General features: G+C 41.7%; 1 protein-coding gene across 1 annotated transcript in view; it reads right to left on the bottom strand.

Moving 5' to 3' along the window:
- The window catches only part of DOCK7 (dedicator of cytokinesis 7), a 163241-nt gene that overhangs the window by 6701 nt on the left and 137352 nt on the right, over positions 1-19188 (bottom strand). Inside the window, exons 39-41 of the mRNA XM_015415227.1 lie at positions 16935-17066; positions 4793-4927; positions 979-1068 (exon numbers count right to left, since the gene is read on the bottom strand). Of these exons, the coding sequence (XP_015270713.1) occupies positions 979-1068; positions 4793-4927; positions 16935-17066 (357 nt within the window). The remainder of the gene's footprint in view (positions 1-978; positions 1069-4792; positions 4928-16934; positions 17067-19188) is intronic.

Raw genomic sequence — 19188 nt, 5'->3', positions numbered from 1 at the left:
CCCTTATGGAAGAACCGAAGACCTAAGCAGGGGGGGCACAAGAGTGGGAGAAAGGCTGAATGTAACTTATAAGCAGCCTCTGTTCCTGAGGTGCTGACAGGTTTTCAAGGCTGCATTAGTAACATGAGAGTCTTTGGAACGAAGCTGTGTGTCATGCATCTACCATGAAAAGTGACACTTACACTCACTTTCTCAGCCACACACTATACTCATTGTGTCAGAACTTCTCCATCATTTGATGGTTGACTATCCTGAGCTTTTCCCCATCAACACTAGAAAGGGCAGAAATCACAAACATATTTCTTGTTCTTGGATAATATAACTTTACCTTAGCATTGGAAGCAGGAGGAGAAAGGAAAGCTAAGCAAGGGGAGGAGGAAGAGAGGGGGCAAAAGGGAGAGCAAGAAATAGATGGAGAAAACCGCCAGTGATTTTTACTGTACCGAGTGTGTCATATTTGCCACATCTCGCTTTGTCTCTCTGTTGGTAAAGAAACCTTTAGAATTGTCCACAGGCAGAGGCCTCGTGTAGTGAGGCTCCTCTGACACCATGAGTGTAATCTGTAATCGTGACCTTAGAAGAACTGATGTCAGTGTTGCTTTTGAATGGTTAGATGTATGTCATGTCACCACTCCAGTCTCTTAATGCCAAATGTTTCATTGCAGAAGGGAACATATCCACATATGATTTTCTCTTTTATATCTTCTAAAAGATACAGCTAAGGACAGTGTTACAAAGAAACAGGAAGCCTCAATTCTGCATAATAACACCAGTCTATAGATCAGAGTGCCTGGAATATGCCATTTACATCAAGCAGGTTTAGAGAGAGCCTTCACAGAAATGACTTTGGAAAAACATCAGCTTATATGTTCATTTATTTCCAGGGAAAGCTGGGAGAGAGGCCATACCAGATTTGTCAATCCAAACTGGATGCAAGATACAGCTTCAATTAACTTAAACTTGATTTAAGTTTCCTACCTTGTTGGCATCTAATTTGCATTTGTCAACAGGGTTAGAGTCCTTAATAACTTCAACAACATCTTCACCAAACCTTTCTCCATAGAATCCCTGAAAATGATAAAATCAGAAGCCAATATTTTGAATGAAAGCCATTAAATGAGTTAAATCCTATGAATTCAGAAGAGCTGCCTGCAACTCGGACTATAGTACAAACTGTGCTGGAAAAGTCTGCAGAATTGAGAAGAACTACTTGTCTGAGGTTATATCAGGGGGGGAAAGGAAATCTAGAAGCCCAGATATGAATACTGGATCATTTCATGGCATTTTGTTTCCTTAGGCAAAGAAAAATCCCCTCTTGAGCAATGTTCCCTCTAACCTGCAGAGCTTTGTGAGCAAAAATATTACTTTGTGAGCTACTGGCATTAAAGTTGTGAGCGGGCGAATTGACTACTGCATACATTAGTTTGCTCGGGAGCCCCATCCTTCCTGAGCAAACACAAAAATGTGTGAGCCGGAGGCTAAAAACCTGTGAGCTAGCTCACACTAACTCAGCTTAGAGGGAACACTGCTCTTGAGCCAATCACACCAATTGTATATGCTGTACAATAAAAAAGCAAACAGTGTGCAACAGAGTTTAAAGCATGTGCATCTTGCACTAAAACACAACTTTTTTTCTGAGTCTGTGAAAGACCACATTAAGTACCTATACATATCATGTTGTCCTCCTGCTAAGGCGACATTTCATCAATGCACTAATACAATTAGGAAAAGGCTTATAGGTGAGGAAGGCATGTTTGTCATTTTCCCTCTTTCTACGCAAATTGAGATGCTGATTAGATATTTATTAGGTGAAGCTTTCCCTACCATTCATCTACATCCGGAGAAATGCTTCACTTGCAACCTTCCATGTTTCAAGTTGCTTGCACAAAACCAGGATTAAGTTTAAGAAGGAGACAACCCTACTGTGAGGAATAATTCTTTGCAAATCATAAATTCATATTATGAATAATCCTAACGATAGTATGATTTCACTGTTCTTGATTTTAACGCCTCAGCACAGCTATCTACTTTTTGGTCTGCAAGTTAAGCTGGTTTAAAATAAATCCACTATCTGAATCCCTTGCAGTCCTTTCAATGTGTGACATTTTGATGTGAGACCATTCACTGTGAACTGAGGTATTTTAAAACAAAAAATTAATGTGGAAGAAGCAGAGCAATGTGAAGCCCCAAAGGTTTCATCTGCTCAGCAAGTATTAATTGTCTGGATAGTGATCTTTTTGAACTAGGGCTCAGCACTGGGACGTTTTTAATACTAGGGCTCACTCTTAACAAACTGAAAGTGATAAAACCAGTGGACAGCATCCGGACTAGAGGAGTACATTCCACGGGTGCCCTCATACTCAAGGGAGGAGTCCTCACACTAACAGACAGTGTCAGTCCATTCATGAAATGGTTCAGCCCTGTATTTCTGTGAATTAACACAACTGATTTCTGTGCCCACTGAACAAACACAACCATCTGAAAATAACGGGAGGAGCCACTTCAAGACATAGAAGTCTTTACATTGCTCATTTTAAAATAAAGAATTCCCACAGATCCCTGTATCTTATTTGTCTGTCTTGCATGGACACACTAACAGTACCTGACTGGACATCTTTTCAAAAAAATTCTCTCAGCCTTGGCTGAAATAATATCCTTTTTGTAACTGCATGTTATTGATACATAAAGGAGTGTTTATTGGAAATGTCTGGTTTTGGCATGCAACTGCTCTTTTAATTATAAAAAGGTGGGGAACTGAAGGACCCAAATCTATAAGATTATGGTTCTAAAATAAAGCTTTTCAAATCTGCACTTAAGCATCTGGTACTTGGGGTGTTGACTAAGCAGTCACAGAAAGTGGCCACCTACAAGCGGTGATCATGTGTGTTCAATTACATTACCTAATGTTTAATTTATATTTATGTTCCCCCAAGAGCACTATGATCAGGGAACTCCCATCTCCTGGAAGTTCCAGGTCCCCGAGAGACCAAGTTTGCCCTTACTAGGGCCAGGGCATTTTCGGTGGCGGCTCCTACCTGGTGGAATGAGCTCCCAGACGAGATCTGGGCCCTGCGGGACCTTATGCAGTTCCGCAGGGCCTGTAAGACGGAGCTCTTCCGCCAGGCGTTTGAGTAGGAACTGCCACCGCCACTATCTGCCACCACTACCCTACCAACGAGGTAGTGCACCATCTGCAGCCCTGTTAAAGGGGGACTGGCCCGGCCTGTCAGAACAGTGTAGCAGGAGACCACTTTGCCGAGAGAGCTGGCCATCAAATTTGGGTGGTTGTTCCGAACTTGGAAGATTAAATATAGGCTCAGCACTGTGTAAATAGGATGGTTTTATTGTGTTTTAAATATGTAAATAAATAAATAATAAATAAAAATTTAAGGCTAATTTCTCTGTGTGTTCCAAGCATCTGTGTACTTTGGAAATATACCAACCACACACTAAAATTTTCCAGCTAAGAAGAGCAGCCTGGCAGTCTCACGACAGTGTTGGATCCCCTGATTCCTCCTGCTGCAGATATCCTTCTCATGTAGTTTCGGGGATTTTTTCATTCAAAATAATGTCTAGTGCTCAGAGATTTGATGATAGGCTTGAACGTGCAGGCAAAACCTGGTGCCTTCGAAACCATGAGAGCAGTGACTAAACCGGATCTCTAGTGGTCAAGAGCAGAGACTACACTGCCTTGTATAACTTTTTGACTAAATATGCAGAAATGTAATAAAATATGCAAACTGAGATTAATACCTGTAACAGCTCTTAATCTGCATATTTTATACAAGTCAAAGGAACATATGAAACTACCTTATTCTGTGTCAGACCACTGCTCTATCTGGCTCATTACTGTCTACAGGATCTCAGGCAGAGAAAGATTTTCCTTCCATCATCTGTTACCTGAGATCCTTTAACCAGGACCAGGAACTGAACCTGGAACCCTCTGTGCTCATCCACAACTTTCCTTGGCTCAGAGTTACTATGGCCCAGGATGGTGTGATCTTTGCACATAATCCTATCTCACAGTATAAAAGAATGAGATAAATATGACAGACATATTTGTTTACAGGGAATACTGTGGCTTTAAGATCCATTTCCCACACTGACCAAGCATCATGTTTCTGTTGCGCATGACTGCACTGTCTATGTCAATGCTATAAAACTGAGAGGATGAGGCCCATCCTGTTTAATCTGAATCTTTCTGGAAGACAGAATATCAAAGAAGTAGGAAAGATCCATGTGATCTTATTGCGATGACTGCAGACTTTATATGAGTACATCACAGCTGCACAGGATGGCATTACAGGTGGCATGCACATCATAAAGTCCGGGTGTGTGAAGGGGGGCAGAGAAACAGCTTCCATGCAGATGTGTGCCTGTGTAAAGGGGACCGACAATTATAAGCAATTACGTACAGTTTTAATACTCTTGTAACTAGTTCTCAGCCTAATGTTCATGTTATAATTTATATTTTTGAACAACCAAAGCAAATGCATTTAGTTGCTTTTCTGCCCAAGTCCCAGCACTAATCAACTCGGACATAGCTGTGCAGGAGCCCTCAAAGGCTGATTTTCAAGGTGCTAGAGAATTGTGCTATGTGCGAGCTAGCACTTAGGTCAGGAAAGCTCCTCGGCTTTGGGAACAAGGGACATGAGCAATCCTTAAGGTTGTTAAACCAAGTTAGGTAAAACCCCACACTTGACTGAGCTAAAGTTTAGATGCTCTGTAAGGTCCCCCCCCCCCAGCCCATGGGTTCTTGAATGACATTTCAGGTACAGTGCAGCAATCTCACCTCTAGTCGATGAGAAATTTCAGCCAGTTTTGTTATTGCAGGCTCCTTGTAAACAAACTCTTGTTCATCCAGGTCTCCAAATTTTGTCCCATAGAAGCCAACACGGAAATATGTACCAAACATCCGCTTACCATCCTAGATGCAGGGAGGCAAATGACATTTCAGGACAAAGGCTCATTCCTGTGCAGTGACTATTTGTGTCCTGCTTTTACACGTAATGTCAAGCAAGAATAAACAAACCATCCCGAAGGACCAAACAAGTTACAACAACAAAAAGAAGAAGGAAAAAAAACCCCTCAATATAAAACCATACACATATGAGATTACAGGAAAGCAAGTATTAGTCATGCAATTGGGTCAGACTTGGTCATATTCAGTGGACATTTGCATTCCAGGAACAAGCTTAGCTGATAGCAGCAAAGAAGCTTAGCAGAGAAGTCAACAAGACTGCTTCTCTAGCCGTTGTTTGATTGATTTCAGTAGGGCTGCACAGATTTAGCATTAGCTAAATTGGTGCGGCTTGGACCAAGCAAAATTCTCAATTCCATCAGACATTTGGGCCAGATCAAAGTTTGTTATCATCAGAGAAGAATGCTGAGATACTAAGAGCATAGAATTGCTGTTATTTGCCAGACTGGAGTTCAAAGGCTGTACAAGATGACTTGGTTAAAAGAAAGTTTTATCATGGCTGCTGAAGAGACTGCACAGCGCTATGACATAATGTCATCCTTCCTCATGCTTTGTGCATGCAATGTAGTGTGAAGAGTGCCATAGCAACTCCACAGTTGTACAAATAATTTTACAGAGGTAAAAGTGGGATTAATTGGTAACATAAATGGAATTATCCACTTCCTGTAACTTCAGGACAATCTCTGAGATCACCTGTGCATGCACTCAAAAAACTGTGAAAGCCACTGGAATTCCTTATATTTCCAAGGGTCAGATTTGTAGATATTTCATATCATACCAATCTGTATGCAAATAAATTAATTGTTGTAGGAGTTTCTATCATGGAAGTCACACAACATCCATCTTTGAGCAGATTAGGCTTTTCAAGTGACGCATCAACTCTCCCAACAGCTTTCTTCTCTGAATCTGACTTTATATAAAATGCTTCAAACACATAATTTCTAGAGAGATGCCTAGATCTAAACTGCTGTCCGGTGGACACAGCTGCATGTTCATTGGTTTGCAAGTAGTTGCTTTCCTTTGGGATAGTGGTGGACCCAACAACACACCAAAGACTTGTACCAATAAAAGTGGAAAGCACATTCTTTTATGGAAGGGACCAATTAATTGAAAGATGGCAGCACACTGGCTGATGAAAGCCACAACATTTGTGGCTTCCTTAAAACCCTCCCAACACAAACAAAAGGATTCACACTGCATGCACATGTCATGAATATAATTTAGAAAAGGACTCCAAATGTTCACCTTTACTCTCATGGCCCAGTTATGCTACAAGCATTCCATGATTCATATTTATTTTCTGTATTTGATTTATCTATGCATCCCACCTTATCTTGAAAGTTCAGGACCAGTGACATATTTCAAAAGGTGGTTAATAGAAAACGGGGGGAAACCCATACCTGCCTCTATAGCTTCCTATTCTAGCCTGAACAGAAAAGAGATACTCAGGAAATTACCAGGTTTGGGGGATGGGAAAACCCCCGAGAGAAAAGAGTTCCATGGTGCAGGGCATCCGCAGATAATAGTTCCCTATGAGACTTTGCAATAGAGATGGAAGTTTTCCATCTGCACCAATGATAAAGGTGGAACAAAAACAAAGATGCAGGCTTCAAAATATGCATAGGTCAAGTTATGTGTAAGTTGTTCCTGAAATACTAATAAGTCAGTTCAGAGCCAAGACTACAGGATTAGCAACCAATTAGGCTCATCAGTATTTTTTCAATGATATCAAGAATAACGTACTAAGAATAACTCCAAGAATAATTTACTAAGGTGGTAAGTGAAGTCTCAGTTCTACATGCAGGTCAGCAATTAGTACAACTACAGGTCTGCGAACTTAAGTGGTCCTGAAGAAGCCAAGTCACTCCCCCTGTACAAAGCCAAAAGGGGAAGCTGAAGCCTGGTCAGTGAGTGATTCAGGGACCTGTGTCAGTGGTTGGTTTCTTAAGCAATTGCCAAAATCCTACAGTTCTAGACATTTTTGCCATATTGCCTTTGTGGAATGAAAGCACTGACAAGTCCAGCTTCCAACAGTTTCAACTGTCTTCTTCCACTCCAACTTCAAACTAAGTTGTAGCTGAACCCAAGCTGTAGAAAGGACCCAGCACACAAAGCAGTGAATTCCATCAAATGATCCATACAAACTGAAAATGGCTGACCTTCAAATTACTCAAGGTGCAACTCTCTAATCAAGCCAGTAGTCTCCCAAGTAATGCCATGCATTTTTGCCTGCACATTTTTAGTTTACAGACAGAGTGGTCAAGGAGACCTGGGTATGACTACTAAAGGAGACGTGGGTTTGAATACTATCCCTGTCATGGAGCCATGTCGAGTTGAGCCTTGTAGATTTGGGTTCTCTATCTTTACAACAGGAATCATAGAGACTTACTTCAGAGCCCCCCGCGTAATGAACAACCATGACCAAGTGGCAACGCATGGCTTATCATTTTCAGTGTTGTTTTCAAAATTTCACATAATTTGTGTTCAATAATATGGTGAACAGGTAGTCTTGTTATACCATTTGATCTTTTGTAGTATAGCTATTCCTGAAGTTCTCCTTTCTGAAGTAAATATTCTCAGGTTTCTCTCTCTTCTTTTAAGATAGTTACCTACTTAATCATGCCCAGATAGTTTAGTATCTTTTAAAATAACAGCTTAGCAACACTGAAACTGCTGTATCTAAAACAAACTGTGCATAATATATCATCTGTCTGTCTGTCTGTCTGTCTGTCTATCTGTCTGTCTGTCTATCTATCTATCAAATCGCTGTGCCAAAATCCTACAGTTCTACAAGTTTTCGTTGTGTGACTAAAATGATCTAATAATTATTTAATTATTTAATAATAATAACATTATTTAATACTAATTAAATACTGTCAAGTCACAACTAACACATGGTGACCCTTCATGGGGTTTTCAAGGTAAGAGATTAGCAGAGATGGTTTGCTATTCATTGTCTTCCTCTGGACTGCAACCCTGGCTTCAAGAACTAGGCTAGACTGGGCTATTCAGGCTGCTGAAATTATTTACATGTTGGAATTACATAATGTAAATGTTCCAAAATTGATATAAAGACCACATGACATAGAAGAGGAAGAGGAGATTGGATTTATACCTGTCATGATTTGGGCTGTGCCACCAGAGGCCTACTAGGCCCAGAGAACCTGGCTAGCAGTAGGGAAGGCTGGGCCTACAAACCCCAGAAGGCCTTGGGAAGTTTTAGCACTGATTTTGACCAATAGGGAAGAAGAGGGCTGGGAAATAAAAGAACTGGTGCAAGAGGGAAAGCTGTTCTTCTTCCCAGGGAACAGAGCCAGAAGAGAGGCTGCTGTGGGGAAGAAACCCTCATCCTGAGGGAAGGGTGAGTAGTCTAAGGCCACTTGAGATAGTGAGATAGGGACAATATATTTAGATGTCAGGGCATTTGATTTCTTTTCTTTTCACCCACTTACTGTTATTATTCTGCACCTTGTTTGTTTGACCTCCTTGTTGTACTTTGCCTGGTCCTCACGCCTATTATTCGGCCAAAGGGGAGGTCTGAAGGTCTTCGGAGGGTGCTCTGGGCCTTCTCAAGGGATCCTAAATCCAGAGTGGTGGCAGTGTCAGGTGACACCCCATCTGAGCTGTGACAATACCCTTCACTCGAAGTCTCAGAGTGGCTTAAAAACTCCTTTTCCTTCACATCTCCACAACAGACACCCTGTAAGGTAGGTGGGGCTGAGAGAGCTCTTACGAGAACTGCCCTTTAAAGGACAGCTCTTGTCAGAATTATGGCTTGCCCAAGGTCATCCAGCAGCTGCAAGTGGAGGAGTGGGGAATCAAACCCGGTTTTCCCAGATTAGAGTCCTCACACTCAATCAGTACACCAAATAGCAAAAATGAGTTCCTGTTTATTCACTAGATCCCCCTGGGGTAATATTTTAACATGTACAAGAGAATACATGTTTGAAAACATACAGTAAACATGAACTTGGGGACTTTGGTCAATCACAGCTCCTTGGCATGCTTTAACTTTATGTTTTCTAACATATATCTGTCCTTTATGTGAACTTGGTAGCTCTGGAAACAAACCATGAATGAAAATTAATCTGTCCTGGAATGTGTGAAGTGACCCTAAAGGATACACCAGATATTCCTTCTGGTCATTTTTCCAGCTCAAAATTATCTTTTCCAACTGGCTTTTCTCCTGCAAGGGTAAAATATATGGAACTCAATCTCTTCTCTCTCATGGGTGGAAACATATTTCAGTGGAACACAATTCTGAGCACACAATGGTAGGAAGGGAAAAGATTAAGCAGATACACACCCTCACCCACTGCTCTTCAGCTCTTGCATGCAGTATTCATGTGTACTTTTGAATAAAACAAGCCAAGGAAAAGAGACATTGGGTGATCTTAAATGTCTAGGACTAAACAAGTATGGGGTAATTTTAATTCAACAAAGAATACTGCATATTTCATTGCATATTGTTGGTGTTACTGAACTAGCAGATTAGATCCTAACATTTATTTCTAATGGGAGGAGGTAATTTTTTACTATTTTCCCCTCCTGATACAGGCCCAGTGCCGTTCCTGGAGGTCCCCTGAACCCTAGAAGCAATGTTTTGAGGATGTGGGACATTATTGTGAGAAGTGTGAAAGTTCTGTTCCGCAAGCTCTGCTTGTGGATTGTAGGATCCACTGTTGCCTCATCTTAAGAACTTGGAAATGGTCACATTAGAAATGTACATAAACAAACACTCTTCATAATTCTTTTTTAAAAATGTGAATTAACGCATTATTTCACTGAGAAGCACACCAAAGCCTATGTGTTAAACTGAATATAGCCAGATAAAAGCTAGATTTGTGTGGAGAAGGGCAAAAAAGCTGAAGCCCATTTCTCTTATGTAAAGCACAGACTTCAACCTACCAACTCTTGCTCTAAACACCAATACCATACATCTTTTGTCCATGTAGATCCCTTTAGTGGGACTTCCAATAACAATGAGAAGTATTGTTAAGTCACAGGGCTATTTATCAGATGATGTTTTTGTTACAGCACATTATTTATGTGCATGAAAACGTGTGGTTGCTGTTATGGACGGAGAAACCACATACATCTAGTTAGCCACATGTATACACACTACCATTTTTCAATGTATATACATGTGACAAAACAAAGATCTATCTATAATCCTCACAGAATATTATGGACACATTATACACACTTTTTCCCATATAGAATATAGAAATGTTAACTACAGAAGAAAAATATGATGTGTGGACTGGCACTTTAAGTGAGAAAGAAAGTAATAGAATGAAGAACATATTTATAGCCACTAATCTTATATCAAAGGTGAACCTTCCAATTGATTATCTGTTCAAGATGATAACTGCATAGACGTAAGGCTTCAGCCAAATCAGGCAGCTCACCTGAAGAATACTTCTGTAGTAGTAAACCCCACAAACACTAGGACTGTCCTACTCCATAAATTTAGTACACTTTTTTGTGACTTTCAAACAAAAAAGGGCATGTCTCACATAGCTAGAAATAGCCTCTGAGCCTCCAGAAGTTCCTGTTATTTGTCTTAGGCAATATTAACGGCAATATCAAGGTCAATTAGTTTAGAAATATCACAAGATGGCTAAAGGAAATTTTTGTTGCTATGTAATAAATTAAACATAGTGCATAACAACAGATGCAACTCAATTATTGTAACTGAGAAATGGTCACCTAAGACAAACTACAGAATATTGTTTAAAAGAAAGATGTAGTTGTCTTATAATTTTTGTGGGGGGAGGGAGTGTTGATGGAGCAATGCCCAGGGAGGATTTTAGGGAAAGGCTGACTCAGAGCATGCTGGAATGTGTGCAATACATGAACCAAAGAATGAGTTCCATTAGCAACAGGCAGAAGGTGGGATGGGCAATAACATCATTTGACATCATGTTATTGTTCAAGGTGTGCTCTAAGTACACAAGAGTTCCATAATTTTTTACCAAAACTTTTTCACAGAAATTAAAAACCCCACTAAGCATTTTCAAACAAATAAAAGAAATTAATACTCCATGGTCTTTGTTTCTGAGAGGTGCTAAAATGCAGTTATGAGAAAGGAAGTTATTATAAAGCATTTAAATCTATTATTTTGAGAAAAAATAATAGGTCTTTGGGAGGCAAAGAGAATGAAGGTGAACGCTGAAGAGTCATTACAGAACTGGCAGAGCGGGTAACAGCCATTATGACTTATGAAGGGTTCATACTATGTTGTTATGCATGGTAAATACCTGCTGATTATAAAGTTTTAAGAGGTTTTTCTGTTCATGAACCAAAAGCTTTGCCAGCTGGATTTACTTAGCCAAAACAACAAAAATAGTTGCCAACTTTGGGACATCAACAGGCAGGCCAACATATCCCCAACATTTAATATTGGTCTAAAGGAACAACTCATAATTTTATTTAGAGAGTCAATAATCCCAACTTCTTTCTTCCAATAATCTAGCATATGAATTCATAACATCAAAGTTGGAATGGATCAAGAAGCCAGTCAGGCCAACTGCCTGCTATGCTGAAATATCCACCTTCCAACAGATCAGCCTATGCAGTTAATTGGGAAGTTCTCCCATACAAACCCAACTATCAAACTGGAGTTGCCCAACAAGGCATTTCATAAACCCTGGAGCTGGCATAAGTCTTTGGTAAAATGAAATTATTGGGGGATGCCATGGAGTTAAAAAAAAAATTCACCAACAACTTAGTAGGAACTTACCACAACAGACAATAGTAAAAGTGGGGAGGAGGATCAGCAACCAGGGCAATAGAGGAGAAAACAGAAAGTATTTTAATTAGGGAAACTTCAAAACAAATAAGCAGCATTTGGCAGCAAATAAACAAAAAAAGTACTTTAAAAACAGGAAATGGGTAAAAAGCATGCGATGGTCATTAAAGGCCACATGGGGGGGGGGGCGGCATTTCAGAAAGAGGAAGTGGCAGGTGCAAAGCAGTGGACAAGAACATAAACCATGGATGTGTTTTTACCATGCAATAAAACACTACTGAATGATGTTAAAATTGTAACTGATGACAGGATATATACTTCAGGGGTCGATTTAGCATCACACACAATGGTCAGAAAAAAATGCTCACAGGCTATGGACCCACTAACTGGTTACAGGACAGCCACAGGGGTGCTTCACATTGTGTTTATGTTGCATTATTCTCCTGAATGACAATATACAGTTTGGGTCCAGTTCTAACTGCACTAGTGACGGGTTCTGGTTTTCAGGTTCTGCGGGTAGAATCAGCTGACTTGTGGGAATTTCTCGAAGCAAGCAGCTATCTTATAGAGAAGTTTGGATTCTTAGTAGCGAACATATACAGGTATGATGTTTATCTTACAGTTATTGGATAAGAAGAGTGCATGTCTTAAAAGACTACATTTGTTAAGACACATCATACTAGAAAGCAGCTGCGTTCTTTTATGTTTGAGGTTAAACTTTGACTTTTATTTTGATTTTCTAGGCAGAAATAAAAATTTAGGTCAGATCAGTGACTAGGACTACACCAATCACATAATCAGGATAGCTACCATGACAGGCAGAGGATAGGCCTTTCTGAAAGCAGGTGCTTCCAAGTTCTTGGGTGCTACAAAGATGCATGTTGGATCAAAATTAAACTTTGGTCTTTAACATTCATTGAAGATGGGAGGACCATGGAGAGAGTGCATAATCGTAACTGCGCATCATAAGTGCTCTCTTGAACTGAACTGCTAGAAGACGAAGAAGAGGAGGAGGAGGAGATTGGATTTATACTCTGCCCTTCACTCAGAGTCTCAGAGCAGCTTACAAACAGAAACTGCTCTTTTCAAGAACACCTCTGACAGAACTATGGCTTGCCCAAGGTCATCTAGCAGCTGCGAGTGGGGAATCAAACCTGGTTCTCCCAGATTAGAGTCCGCACACTTAACCACTACACTAGCTGCCACAATAAGAATGATCAAGATAGAGGAAGATGGGCCAGAGAAAATGAAAAGAATGCATTGGCACCTATACTGAGGTTGGGGTGGAGCAGATGGAACAGAAACAAATAAAATATTTGCAAAAAGTGCAAAACATACCTATTTCAAGTGGGCATTCTAAATATATGAAGCAGAGGTCCATCAGTGGCTATTAGCCACGAGGTATAGATATGAACTCTCAGCCTGGGGCAAGTGATGCTCTGTATTCTTGGTGCTGGGGGGGGGGCGACAGTGGGAGGGCTTCTAGTGTCCTGGCCCCACTGATGGACCGCCTGATGGCACAGAGTGTTGGACTGAATGGGCCATTGACCTGATCCAACATTGGCTTCTCTTATGTTCTTATTCTGTTCTCAAAAGTCCCATTCGAAATGTGTCTGCACATAAGTTACACATTGGAGGAGCTTCCACTACTTTCAAAGGCAGATCACAGTTTTGTTGGTGCATACTGGATTCAAACTGAAAAAAGGTAAGATTCACTGAAGCTCTATTGAAATTGACAGGACCCATGTTCTTAGCTGTGTGCTGAATTTTCATAGGAACTCAATGCATCTAAGACGCTCCAATATGCACCAGAGTCCTACAACAGAAGCAGAAGCAAAGATTGTCCATGGTACTCCTGTTAGACTATTTATGTTCTTTGCTATTTGTCCAGGTATGAGAGCATAAAGGGGTCAGAAGGGCTAGAAACCTGCTCAGCAATGAGGGACACAATGGCGGGAAAAAGTTTTTGAGGGTGGCCATGCTGGTCTGCAGTAGAACAGCTAGATTTGAGTCCAGGAGCACCGTAGAGACCAACGAGATTTTCAGGGTATAAACTCTGGAGAGTCAAAGTTCCCTTTGTCAGATTAACGGTAACCATAATGCTACTATTTTTTAAAAAAATTATTTTACATTCAGCTTATATCCCGCTCGAACCCCTCCCACGGGGTCTCTGAGCGGCTTACATAGTTTATTATCCCTAACTATGGGCACATACATCATTGGGGCGGGATTGCCTACCACTATGGTATTTGACAAAGGAAGCTTATACCCCGAAAATCTTGTTGGTCTCTAAGGTGCTACTATACTCAAATCTTATGGTGGTGGTGGTGGTGGGGGGGGGAATACCAGTAGCTGAAGGGGCTCAACTGATCTGCACACTCAAGATGCAAACAAGTACCGCTGAGCCAAAGATTCATGTGTTTTGATTTTCGTGCAGAAGTGTGCATATTTGATAAGACAGCATTTTGAACAGCTAAGCAAATCACACCATTTTTTCTGCGAGGGCCTGGCGTGATCTGGTCCATGGGGTCGCGAAGAGTCTGACTCGACTGTGCGACTGAACAACAACAAAGCAAATCACATCAAGATTTACTTTGCATCCAACTCGTGGACACTAATCACAGCTAGCCTTTCCTTCATATTCTGTAATAGTCTTATCCCAAACTTGTTATTAATCAGAGCAGGCCTTTCTTAGGGTTGCTATCCTTTTTTTCTGGTGGGGAAATGCAGATTGGAAAGCTGCACTTGATGGATCTCTGTCTATTATGAATCTGTTGAAGGCAAAATATTCCTGCAGTAAAAAACTGGCAGCAGTGGAAAAATTGGTAGCCCCGTTTTTTCCTTAAAATGCTTGAAACCTAAAATATATGAGTTCCATGACTGCAATCCAGCAAAATGATTCAAATGCAGCTCTAGCAGTTTAAAAAACAGTTTGGGGTTTCAGAGGAAGGAACTGTAGAAGAGGAAATGGAACTGTAGAAGAGGAAATGGCTAAAAAAACGGATCTTAATCTCTGTACTGCAGTCAATGAAACTGGGCTAATAGCCCAGTTGCTGCCATTCTTCAGCACTGCTCTGTTGCCATTACAAGAAGTTATACCTGAAACCAGAAAGGCTTGATGATACTTTTAAAATGGGATTTTTTTTGGTATTTTTATACTATGTATATGTGTACTGAATGTCATTTGTTCACGTCCCTATAAGTACTATTGTTATGATGTGGCTTTATGTGATTTTACTAGAGAGAACACTAGATAACCTGGATTTCATCACCAGATAGCTGCTGGAGTCATTCAAGTTCTGGAGTTCACAAAAGCAAAAGCAAATACATCTATCTCTCTGCTTGCTGAAGATTTTGGAAAGGGCCTTAAACTGAGTTCATTTCATTGCTGATCAAACCTTTCAGGAAAGCAGAAGATGCTTGTTTTGTAAATGCCACAGTTACGTTACAATAAGAAAGAACGAACATCTTTTAATGGGAATCATTTTTAAACTTTTGCGTATTAGAACTTAAATCGACCCCTGTGTTGGGGGTGAAAATATGGTAGGAAGAGATGATATTGTTTGTCAATACTGATGAGAAATGGAATATAAAAACAAACTAGTGATGGTAAAAAGTGGTTCATTCACCAAAGAACCTCATTAGTGTAATACAGAGGCATTCATGCACTACCTAAGTCGTCTAAAATGACCACAACAATTTGGCCGATATTTCTTTGGTTAATTAATTCAGGTCAATAGCAGACAGCAACAGAAATGCCCACAGCTAGCACATGCGGGCTAAGCGTTGGCAGGAGTCATCAGATCAATCTATTAGTGTTCTTTACTAACTAAAATATTACCTACCTCCCAGCCAGTACTCTGTGTAATAAAATGTAAAAAAAAAAGGGGGTATGTCACAGAAACAAAATCAGTACTCTCTTCTCAAAGGCCAAAATACAACCATCAACATAGAACACTGTTCACTTGAAACAGCCTCAAGGAATTTTTAGCTGCTGCATGTTCAGCTTGCCACTTAGTTTCAGAAGAAAAACGACACTATGGCAAAGCCCTCTTTCCCACTATTAAGCACTTAAAACCAAATCTGAGTTCTCAAAGCCACTACAACTATTCTAGTGCAGCCTGAATTTCAGGCAGCAAAATCTAGATTTACTGTGCAATCCTAAACAGTACAGCTGACTTCAATGGATTTAGAAAGGTGAAATAGTTTAGGATGGCACCCAAAAGAAGAACTGAATGTTTGGGCCAATGCCAAGCTGTGCAACAGTTTTTAAGGAATGAAGTTCAGTGTTTGCTGGGGGGGGGGGCAGTTACCACACCATTACCAGCTTCTAGAAGAATGCAATTTGTTTTTCACAAGTGTTTGTGTTCTGGTTAAAATCTACATTTCCCAGTGGTTAAAATCTACATTTCCCAGTAAGTTGACTGAAATAATAATTGCATTATTATAGCAACACATTCATTGGATTACATGACGTTTTAGATATAGATGGGGTCTTTGGGGAGGGGAATAGAAATGAAACAATCACTGCAGTAGCATCTGTGCACACTGAGGGTCTGCAGAGATGCCATGCTCCTGATTCGTAGACTGTGGGTGAGAAATAACGAGCAGGCAGGACCATCAGTCCTCACAACAGTTATGCAATGTAGGCTTCAATCTGCACAAGCAGAGATCACTTGCAGCACCAACAAAAAATGTCCCTGTCGTTACTTGAGCAGCTCTAGATGCCTTAAAGGGAAGGCAAGCCTCCCTAAGGATGCCAGCCAACATACGCTATGTAGTTAGCCAAAGGATGCCAAGGGGCAGCCAGTTAATGGTTATCTTTCTCTAATGTTGCTGACTTTGCATGGCATAACACTGGGTTGCATCCAGGGGACTACCTTGTTTCAAGACCCCCTTTTACTAATTACTCCTCTAATGGAAGTAATATCAGAGAAAGGTATTCTGTTGGAGGCAGACTTAGTGGAGGGGGGGGTGTTACTGGATCCAGTTAAGCAAAAGGGAGTTCCTGAATTCAAGCTATTGTCCTCAGAGTCAGGATCCCTTACTTCAGGGCACTTCAGTAATATGGAAAACTATTGGGACTAGGGATTGGGGTATGTGTGTGTGTTGTGGGAACAATTCAGGCAGGACAATTGCAAATATGCTTTTTAAAATTTTCTTGCTGCAGGGACTGCCAGTAGGAATCCAGACTATTACCTGATGAACTATCTTGCTGAATGCGTCCTGAAGTTTACCATGAATTGCACACAATTTCTTAGCATCTCTGTTAGCTTCATGAATTGGAATAAGGATTTTGTAAACCTCGTTGACTGCTTCATACATGCCAGCCTAGGGGGGGGAAAGCACGACAAATCTTATGATTAATTAAAAAATACAGCAAGCATTCTGAGCACAATATATGATTGACATGTTATGATAATAAAATGGAAAAATGCTTGTTTGGGATAATTTTTTCATTAAGGCAGAATGAATATATGATACATGTGTTTTATATTGAACACACAGGAACCCATGAAGCTGCCTTATACTGAATCAGACCCTTGGTCCATCAAATTCAGTAGTGTCTACTCAGACTTCGCAGCAGCTCTGCAAGGTCTCAGGCAAAGGTCTTTCACATCACCCTCTCCCTGATACTTTTAACTGGAGATGCCAGGGATTGAACCTGGGACCTTCTGCATGCCAAGCAGATGCTCTAGCACTGAGCCACTCCTCCCACCATTCAAAACAGCGTACACACGGTCACATGTGAAGCTCATGTGACTGTGTGTGTGCCCTCGAGGGAGGGCGCGGACATCCCGCCAGTTCTTTCGAACCACCGCAAATCAACCCCTATTGAAAATGTAGAAGCTGACAGCAGCGGGGAAGGAGGGTGGGTGGTGTGAATGCACAGATGACCACTCGAAGATCATCAGTTACAGGTAAGCAACCTGTTTATCTTCGACGTGGTCTCTGTGCTTCACATTCATGGGAGATTAGCGAGCAGTGGCCTAACTGGAGGAGGGTGCTGGCAGGTCCTTACTGCGTCACCGAAGATAGAATGTGACGTCCCATGTTGGTATTAGAGTTCTTACGGACGTCCAGGGCGTAATGCCTCATGAAGGTGTTAGGCGTGGCCCAGGTAGCAGCCTTGCAGATGTCCGTCAGGGGCACTCCCTGGAGGAAGGCAGTGGAAGCCGCAACAGCCCGGGTTGAATGGGTCTTGATGGGGCCAGGCAACGGCTGCTTTGCAATCAAGGAGCAGAGGTGGATGAGACCCACAATCCACTTTGAGAGGCGTTGAGCCATGATGCGAGTCCCCAGCCTCGCTGGTGCATATGAGATGAACAGTTGGGAGTCACGTCTCGTTGGGCAGGTTCTGTTGAGGTAGAACAGTAGTGCCCTTTTGACATCCAAGGTATGTAACAGTCTGTCCTCTGGGGATTTAGGAGCTGGGAAGAAATCCGGGAGGAAGACCTCTGCCTGTAGGTGGAAGACCTCTGCCTGAAGGTGGACTCCATCTGGCAAGAATGACAAATAAGGCATGTCATGACGGAAAGTCAGTATTTCTCCAACTCGCCTTGCAGAGGTGATGGCCACTAGAAAGGCCATCTTCCAAGACAGGAATTTCATATTGCAAGTTGTGAGTGGCTCAAAGGGTTTCCTCGTAAGTTGACGAAGGACTAGAGGAAGATCCCAGGGAACGACAGGAGTCTTGACAGGAGGGTAGAGGTGTAACAAACCTTTTAAAAAACATTTCGAAAGCGGATGTGAAAACATGGTGCATTCATCGACGTAAACATGGTAGGCTGGAATTGCGGCCAAATAAACTTTTAACGATGAATGGGAAAGTCCAGAGTTAGCGAGGGACAGGAGGAATTGGAAAACTTTCTCGAGGCCTGCGGAGGAGGCTTGAGGGACATCATCACCTAGGGAAGAACAGAATCGTTGCCATTTATAATGGTAGGACCTTCGCGTAGCAGGTTTCCTGGTGTTCAGTACAACATTGGCTACGTGGGTCGAAAAACCTTCGACGTTATTCTCCATGCCGTCAATTTCAAGCGTGGTACGTCGTGATGTAGGAGAGGGGAGTCTGACAGAAAGAGGAGGTCCTGTACCGGAGGGAACTGGTGGTACATTCCCTTTGACAACTCGAGGACTGTCGAGAACCATGGTTGTCTCGGCCACCACGGTGTTATCAGCATGCAGTCCGCCCCGTCTTGGCTGATCTTGCGTACCACTCTCAGAAGCAGGGGTAAAGGAGGGAAAAGGTACAGAAGGCCTGAGGACCACGGAAGAAGGAGACTGTCTCCGAGCGATTGTGAGTCCCTGCCGCCTCGACTGCAGAACGGGGGACATTTTTTGTTGGCTCTGGTAGCGAAAACATCGACTTGGGGAGATCCCCACCTGCAGGAGAGTGGGAAAAGATAGGACGGGTTCATCTCCCACTCATGGAGACTGAGCCTTGCTCGAC

Source organism: Gekko japonicus, unplaced genomic scaffold (assembly GCF_001447785.1).
Source record: "Gekko japonicus isolate JY-2015 unplaced genomic scaffold, Gekko_japonicus_V1.1 scaffold199, whole genome shotgun sequence".
Lineage (NCBI taxonomy): Eukaryota > Metazoa > Chordata > Lepidosauria > Squamata > Gekkonidae > Gekko > Gekko japonicus.
Note: the sequence above shows the minus strand (reverse complement) of the source record. Positions and strands in the feature narration are given on the sequence as shown.